The following is an 8,538-nucleotide window of genomic DNA, read 5'->3' as shown; positions in this document are numbered from 1 at the left end:
TTCACTTTCAACAACCAAAAAAGTAAACTTTAACAACTAAAATTTAGTCATAAAAAACTAATATTTTGCGACTAAATAATTTAGTTGACAATAATAAATAAAGAATTACATAAATTAATTATTCAGTGACTAATATTTAGTCATAAAAACTAATTTATAATTTCTTTTAATTTAAAATATATTCATTTAAATTATATAATAAAAACAAATTATTCAAAAAGCTATATTTAAATAATATTGAACACATTTATTCATTACATAAAAATTACAATAGAAATCATAAAAAATTTAATTACATAATCTTTGCTTGAATTGTATTGTCTATGAACTACAACAACAAACTCCATATGGATCAGAGTTGCTAACATGGAAAACAGAAAAAAGTTACCCCAATACAAACCAAACTAAATGAACAAAAAAAACACTAACACTAGATTAGGAAAACAAACAAACATAAAAAAAAAATGTGAAGCCCCTATCTCCAACTCAGAAGCTAGAAGCCCCTATACATTCTTGTAGAAATAGGTATACACCTTTTTATAGTTGAAATAGTTCGTATCCAGCAAGTCCAAGCACTGACCAAAGTTCTGGATCAAAGAACACCTGTGAAAGTACCCCAACAATAACATTTTAAAATCAAAACAAATTTAAAAATGCACTTAAACATCAAACATCAAACAGCATAACAGAGCATAACATCAAAGTATGCATATTTACTTTTCTTTAAATTTCCATATTCTATTGTGTATATATATATATATAGGGAAATGTAATTCTTAAATTCACCATCAATGTGGTCCAAAGTCTGCATAATTTTTTTTTTGAACTAAATATTAAAATTAGATATTGTGTGCAAGTTGAATCATTTACAGAAGTTGACCTCTTCATACCACCAGCATCACCACACCAAAGTCTGCATAATAGACCAACATATCAGGATATGAGCCATCTACCTTTGCCAAGCGTACAAAGAAAATAAAAGCTATCATTCACCAAGGTCTCCAATTTGAAAGTTTGGCAGCAAGTTACAAAGTCCTTAATACAAATTAACTTTAATGCATTTATATCTTGGATGTACATATATTTCATTAAAAAATCAATCACATTATTAAGGTTTAGAATAATACCACTTTAAACATCACCATAAAAAACATAAAAGACGTACATTTCCATTCGTATTAATACTAATAAGAAACTAACACGAAACATACCATACAAATATGATTATGTCATTGTTTCAGGCATTTTTCCAAACAAGGTATGTACACTAGCAGATGCTTTCAAAACACCCACTATTGAATCCCACTTAGGCACCTGCGAAGCAAAAAAAAAATAGAGTGAGAGTGAGGGCGAGAAGAGAGTTGGCTTTGGGTCTCGAGAGACGAAGGATGATTCAGATACAATGAGGAGAGGGTTTCAGATCAGAAATTGAATATAGCTTATAATGTATACCTTTGCTTGGAACAATTATGACTGGAGCTGGTTTGCAATTGTGGAAGCAAAACTCACTTACGCTTCCTTGAATAACACTGAACACAATCCAATTCCACATATATATTTATGTTAATAATAAGAAAATACTTAGTATATGTGTATTATAATGGAAGCAGCCTCTGGAAACTACATGACACTATGAGATTAGTCAATGAGTATTGTTATAGTGCTTGAATGATGAGGATTAAGCTTAACTGTATCAAAGTCCCCACTCGACACTATAAAACGTCCCTCGCAAAATTCTGATTCTAATTGAATAAAAACTAAACACAGCAAATCATTTGATTATAACACAAAATTTTTTAATTATCAAAATCTAATAATGGCAAGTCAAAATAAATACCAGTGACAAACCACTTTGCATTGATCACAGCGAGTAGTGGTGGAGAAATAAACAACGACACATTAATTCAGAGTAACCATGGAAACGACGCTGTAACTTGATTCCGTATTCACCTCGAGCTCAGCCTAGCCACCTCTTCGGAGGCCAAAAGGACCAAACTCCTAATCTCTTCCTTCCTAGATACAGAAAGGCTCCATTTTTTGTGGAAGCCAAAATATCGTTTGGGTTTAAAAGTATATATATTGCAGATATTTTGTATATATATAATTTAGGATTTTATAAATACCTGCTGGCATATTAATTATATGTTTTAATTAATTAACAAATGACAAATTAATTGTCTCACATTCTTTGCAGAAGCACTAAAGGCCATATATGCCCAAGTTTTTTCACTATTTGTTGTGATTTGCAATACTACAAAACAATCAGTAACAAACAAAATATTTCACCATTTTTCTTCAGCTGGCCTATTTTATACTATTGCTAAATTGAATCAAAATTACAACAATTATTGTAAAAAAATATAAGAAAATCTCAAACCCAGAAAAATCAAATGAATTCTATATATATATATATCATTTTCTAGATTTGTTGATGAAAATTATTATTAGATAAGTTTGGATCAGATCTAACCTCTTCGTAGCCGGAGATGCTTCATGGGCGGAGATTCTTTGTGGCCATCGTCATGGTCGGAGAGGGAACAAAACGGGGTTGGGCGATGCCGACTGAGATGCTCGGGGTTGGGCGACGCCTCCGACGAGATGAGGATGAGAACGGGCGTGGGTTTCTTTGGGTATAAGGGGCGTGAGTTTTTCTGGGTATAAGGGGTGTGGGTTTCGTGGGTTTCATTGGGTATCAGGGGCGTGTCATTGGGTATCAAGGGACCTGGGTGGTGGGGTTAGCGAGCTGTCAAAAGAGAAAAGAAAAAAAACATTAGGCGGGAGATGAAAATGATAGGCGGGAGTTTTTGGGTGTGTAATATTTTTTTTCAATAAGCAATATAAAAAATGTCATTTGGTTTGCAGATGAATACATTAATATTTATAAAATTATAAGTTTTAATATTTTTCTCAAAAAAAAAAGTTTTAATATAATTTATGTTAATCATATTTTTTAAGGATTAAATTAGTAGTTAATATATATTCAATATAGCAATAATTAACCTTATGTTTTAAAAGGTAACTAAATAAATACTTGGTACATATAAATTATTAATAATTGTAAAAATAAATTATTTTAAGACTGATATTTTAGTTGTAAAAGATCATTAACTTTTACTGACTAACTATTTCATCACAAATTTCAAATTTTTAGTGACTAAAAAATTTTAGTCACTAAAAATTATTAGTCTCGCTACTATTATAATTTTGTGCCACAATTTTAGTGACTAAATACTATTTTAGTCACTAAATATAACAAACTGTGACTAAAAAATTGGTCATTGATTTTTTTGGTTCTAATAAAACATTGTCTCATGACTAAAAATATTTGTGACTAAAAATTAGTCGCAAAATCTATCTATTAGTGACTAAGTTGATTTGGTCACAAAAAATCTAGTCGCTGAAAACTTATTTTCTTGTAGTTGTCTTCTCCGGGAGGCATGTCCCGAATGTTGCCTTATTTACATAAAGACTTAGCAAATAATTTAAACGTTAAGTTGTTTGATCCACGTGTCCTTGTCCGGTTGGTCCACGTATATTGGGCAAAATCAGGGGCAACAAGAACAAATCAAGAGAAAGAACAAAGCATAAAGTGTAAAAGAGAGAAATCGAGCTTACCTGATCAATTTCTGTGACAGGAAGCTCCAAAACCTTGTAATCAACCATTGATGATAGTGGATATCAAGCTAATCTCTGAGACGAGCTTGACAGAGACGTAGCCCAGTTTTTGGGTGAACTCTGAAACAAATTTCTGGTGTTTTCTCTCCTTATTTTTCTTTTTCACTCATTTAATCTAACTTGTGTTTGTGTGTGGGTGTGGATCTGAGTTTTTTGGCCTAGAATCGAGCAAGTTCTTGAAGAAAACTTGCTCTGCTAGGGTTTCGAGTTTGGGAGGCTGAGTGTTGTGTCTGTGTGGCTAGGGTTTCTAGACTCTTCGATCAGAGTCTTTAAACCAAAAGTTCAAATACGATACTAAGTTTGGTGTCGTGGAGTTTGAACGGTGCTGTTTTAGTCTAAGGGTTAATTTAGACGAGTAAAGGTCGTTTTTGACCTTGATACTGATATTATATAGTTTTGTTGGTGTAGGGTAAAAGGGTCAAAATCCTACACTCTACATATAGTTGGGGTTGGAATATTCCCAGAAATGGTGGCTAAGAAATGGTGGCTAAAGATAGATAGACGTTCATAGATGATGGCTGGGTTTTGATTTCTTCTTTGTTGGGGTCAAATATTTTTGGATTTTAAATAATGAGTTTAATGTTTATATTTTTTTGAAATATTGATATTTTTTTGAGTGTGCTGTTATTTTTTTTTCTCTTTTCGTTTTAGTTTTTTTTTTTTTTGTTATTATTTGTGAATTTAATCTTTATATCCTTCATATCTTCAGTGTGTATGTATATGTCAATATATCCCTATTTTATATTCAAGGCTTCTTCAGTTTTTTTTTTTTTTGGTTTTATTATTATTTTCTATGATTTGATGTATGGTTGTCAATTGACAAGGACAATTGATAAAAATAATAATAAAAAATATAATGGCGACTCAATTGTATTGAACTATCTTGAATTGAAACAATGGACTGAAAAAAAGTCTTAATACCGATAACCATGTTAAATATATATATATATATAAATTTATATATATATTTATTTTGAGATGAATGTTAAATATTAATTATATAAATATTTATGATATTATAATATATATTTTTTAAAATTAAATAAGGTTTTTTTTTTTATGTAAAATAATTTAGGTGTGAGAATATCGCTTTTAAAAGTCAAAATCACCATTTGATAAAAATATTGCTATTGAGCATTAATAGTATCAAATACATTGTATAGGTAGCGCTTCACGATTAGTTAGTGATATTATCTAAAAATTATTTTTTTAAAATTATATAAAAACGTATACTTAATTAAACTAATAAAAATATAACACTAAAAAAATACTAAGCACTTTTACCAATTCTCATTTGATAAATACTAATAGAGTCGTCCCTAATAATATCTCTTAAATATGGTAAGAGAAAGACCAATTTCTTTTCTCATTCTCTCATAAGCAAAAATTACATTATTTGGTTGATATTTCGTCGATATTTTCCAATATTCGTTTTGTCCAAAAATGGAAAAATATCTCCGATATTTCCATGAAAGTATCTGAGATAATATTGTTCGTTTTTTATTTAGAAAAAGAAAAAAGAAAAAGAAAGGAACAATCAAGAAATGTTAACTCATGAATGCGATTTAGTGATAGTGATTATTTATGTGGCTATGGGATTTTTTTATTATCCTTGTTCCCAATTTTAGTATGAAGTTTGTACAAGTAATTGGATCACAATTTACCATTTATGGAGAAACATGGGTAGAGAATATCATCAAGGACTTGATCCCCTGTCCATTTCAAACATTTATTCATGACATGTTCAAAATTACATGCAGATATATATTCAAACTTGGTATCAATATTTTCTACATTAATTAGATTGTACTTTTGAACCTCTTTCAAGTTAATATTGATGTTTCTTATTGAAAATGAATGTCAAATATTATCATATTTATAAGTTAGTGTAATCAAAACGATATTATAATATCTAATTAATAGATTTATATTTATTATTTAATTAATTTGTTCTATAAGTCTATTATTAATTTTCATATTTTTTGTTAAATATATGTATAGATGTTTTCATCAACATCAATATTTTCTTCCTTACTCATATTCAATAGTCTTGTTTATTGTTGTAAAAGACCTATTTATTTATTTAATTATTCAAACACATAAAGAAATACTTAATTCTACGTACATGCAGTTCTGTTTGATGTGTACCTAGGCTGCTAACTCTTTCAAACACAGTACGCTATAAATATATATACTAATATACATATATATAAATTTTTATATATAGATGATACATATCGTAACAAAAAACTCTATTACAGTTACAATATAATAAATATTCAATTTTATTTTTTTTTTAATAATAATACCTAAATTATATTTTTAGAACTTAATAGTTAAATATTAAATTATTATTTACATCTCATTTTCTTATTAGTATATTTAAATTAACTTTTTAAAAAAATTAAAAATTTAATGACTTGAACCAATCAAGAATTATGACGTGGTAATTTATGTAATACTTAATGTCCATGTACTTAAATTAGGTATTATTACTGTAAAAAAATAAACTTATGTATTTATTTGCAACTGCAAATTAAACTTAAATATTTATACCGCAAATTACTATTACATTATTATTTTTGTGAGTACAAGTGCATACAAGCAAGCATGTGCCCATATTTATTATGAGACAAAAATATAGTCAATTTGCATACAATAAAAATTATGAAGTTGATTAGCTATGTTTGAATCTCCAAGGGCCATTGATAGCTAACTGGGACAAGTTTAAGAGCAGATTTCTTAAAGATTGTAAATCCAGCCCCCTCCCCCATTTCAATATCCGACTCCTTCATCCCAACTGGCAATTTCCAATCAAAGCAGCACAAGAGATTGGCTAGTGTGAACTCCACCATAGTCAGTCCCATAGTCATCCCTGGGCACCCTCTTCGACCTGATCCAAATGGCAAGTACTCAAAGTTTTGCCCTTTGAAATCAATGGAGTTATCATTAAACCTTTCTGGGATGAACTCTTCTGGGCTATGCCAATATTTAGGATCCCTTCCTATGGCATAAAAGTTTACTTGAATGAGTGTTTTTGGATTAATTTGATAGCCACCAACCTTGAATTGAGATATGCTTTTTCTTAGCAAAATTGGTGATGCAGGGTGTAACCTCAGAGTCTCTTTCACAACCATTTTGAGATAATGAAGTTGGTCAATGTCACTTTCAGTGATCATAACTTTGTTTTTCTTCAAACAATAATTTCTGATTTCATCTTGTATTTTCTTCATCACCCTTGGATTTTTAGCTAGCTCTGCCATTGCCCAAGTTACTGTGATCGAAGCTGTGTCCACTCCAGCAACAAATATATCCTAAAACATATAACATGAAATTATTAGCTCAAAACCTATTGAAGTTTAAAAAAATAGGACAAAGTTTATCTATATATGTTATTACCATGATGAGTGCCTTAGTACAATCTCTAGTGAAAGGTTCTTCATTGGTGGAGTCATCTTCACCAGTCTCCATGCTCAGCAGCAAATCAACAAGATCTTCTCTCCCTTTTTCTGGGGTTCGATTTAGATGCTCAGCAATCACAATTTGAAAGAAATCATCCAATTCACGGAAGATATTCTCACATTTGGCATGAGCACCACTCAGTCTATCAACAATCCATCCCACATGAGGAAACAGATCAGAGAATGCAAAGGTTCCGACGACACCCATTGCGCGATGAATCATTTCTTCAAACTCGTCGCTGTCGAGTCCACACTCAGGAAATCTCTTCCCAAAGGCTGTCCTGAAAGTCATGCTTGCCATAAGAGTAGACATCTTGACACTGAGATTAACAGGAGTGGCTGAAACCGATGACTCGCGGAGAAAATCATTAAGAGAATGAATTTCTTCATCTCTAATGAAATCAAAGGATTGAACACTCTTGCTGCTGAGTAACTTGAGAGAACATAGTTTCCTTATCTGCCTCCAATGTTCACCATAAGGTGAGAAAGTTATGTCAATGTTGTTGTAAGAAAGTTTTGTAGGGCCAGTTAAAGTTGGCCTATTGCAACAAGCCAAGTCATTGGTTTTCAAGACCTCTTCTGCAGCTTCAGCTGAAGATATAACTATGGCTGGTACTGTCCCAAAATGAAGCCCCATAATATGGCCATATGTTTTTGAGAGATTCCATAGAGATTGATGGGGTAGTGAACCAAGTTGGTGTAAGTTACCTATGATTGGAAGTTTTGGAGGAGCAGGAGGAAGTTTTGGCTTGTTTTCATTATTGGCTTTGATCTTATTTTTCACAAGAAAAATTAGAGTTAAAAGCAAGGCAAGAAGAAGAAACAACATGTTAGGAAACCAGATATTGATTAACTAATCTATGTGTCGTGGTGAGACTAAAGGCAAATATATAAAGATATTTAAAACTTCATAACTTCATAACTATATATAGAAAAATAATGTGGACTTTACTATTAAATTAAAGACTTTTAATATGATTTCAAAAAAAGACTTCAAATATGAACAATAATTTAAAATTGTTGCATATGAACTTTTTTCTTATTTGAACAAGTTACGTATGAAATGTTCAAATATAAAAATATTAGGCATATTATATATACTAGCAAAAATTAGCTGCGAGGCACGTATACCAAATTTTATTCTAGTTTTTTTATATGTTATTTGAAAGTAATACAAGTAAAAATTAAAGAAAAAATATTATTAGTTATTAGGTGAGATTATTATTGTGTGTATCTAAATATTATAGTTTATAATGTTGTCAATTAAAAGTGAATACCGAATGCAATATATTAGTGTTTAAGAAAGCTTGATGATTTAAATATGTTCTTAAGTTAATCCAAAAATAAATTTAAAATTGATGTTCCAATACTTAAAGAAACATTACTTAAATGGGTGTAAGAT

The 8,538-nt window shown here is 30.2% G+C and overlaps 1 protein-coding gene and 1 long non-coding RNA gene across 5 annotated transcripts; both read right to left on the bottom strand.

The window, feature by feature from the left end:
- Positions 1 to 226: 226 nt before the first annotated feature.
- On the bottom strand, positions 227 to 2,822 carry LOC133036634 (uncharacterized). Of its 4 annotated transcripts, none has more exons than XR_009687211.1 (4): positions 1,838 to 2,821; positions 1,453 to 1,757; positions 1,212 to 1,314; positions 227 to 913 (listed from the first exon to the last, which is right to left on the bottom strand). It is a non-coding gene; the product is annotated as an uncharacterized LOC133036634 (long non-coding RNA). The 4 variants fall into 4 exon arrangements; XR_009687209.1 differs by having other exon boundaries at positions 227 to 603; positions 881 to 913; positions 1,453 to 2,817; XR_009687210.1 differs by having other exon boundaries at positions 227 to 949; positions 1,453 to 2,822.
- Positions 2,823 to 6,168: 3,346 nt separating this feature from the next.
- On the bottom strand, positions 6,169 to 8,042 carry LOC115712318 (cytochrome P450 71B26). The gene is made up of 2 exons (XM_030640577.2): positions 7,075 to 8,042; positions 6,169 to 6,989 (listed from the first exon to the last, which is right to left on the bottom strand). The coding sequence occupies exons 1-2, from the start codon at positions 7,963 to 7,965 to the stop codon at positions 6,357 to 6,359; spliced, it is 1,524 nt and encodes a 507-aa protein (XP_030496437.1). The 5' UTR covers positions 7,966 to 8,042; the 3' UTR covers positions 6,169 to 6,356.
- Between the last annotated feature and the right edge of the window lie 496 nt (positions 8,043 to 8,538).

This window comes from Cannabis sativa, chromosome 4, assembly GCF_029168945.1.
Source record: "Cannabis sativa cultivar Pink pepper isolate KNU-18-1 chromosome 4, ASM2916894v1, whole genome shotgun sequence".
In the NCBI taxonomy this organism is placed as follows: domain Eukaryota; kingdom Viridiplantae; phylum Streptophyta; class Magnoliopsida; order Rosales; family Cannabaceae; genus Cannabis; species Cannabis sativa.
The sequence above is the reverse complement of the archived record's forward strand: the minus strand, read 5'-3'. Positions and strand labels throughout refer to the sequence as shown.

Bases quoted from the DNA above. Each gene is read 5' to 3' on its own strand.
- LOC115712318 (XM_030640577.2), bottom strand. From the start codon at position 7,965: ATGTTGTTTCTTCTTCTTGCCTTGCTTTTAACTCTAATTTTTCTTGTG. The intron at 6,990-7,074 runs GTAATAACATAT...TATATGTTTTAG, and splicing joins GTACTAAGGCACTCATCATG to GATATATTTGTTGCTGGAGT.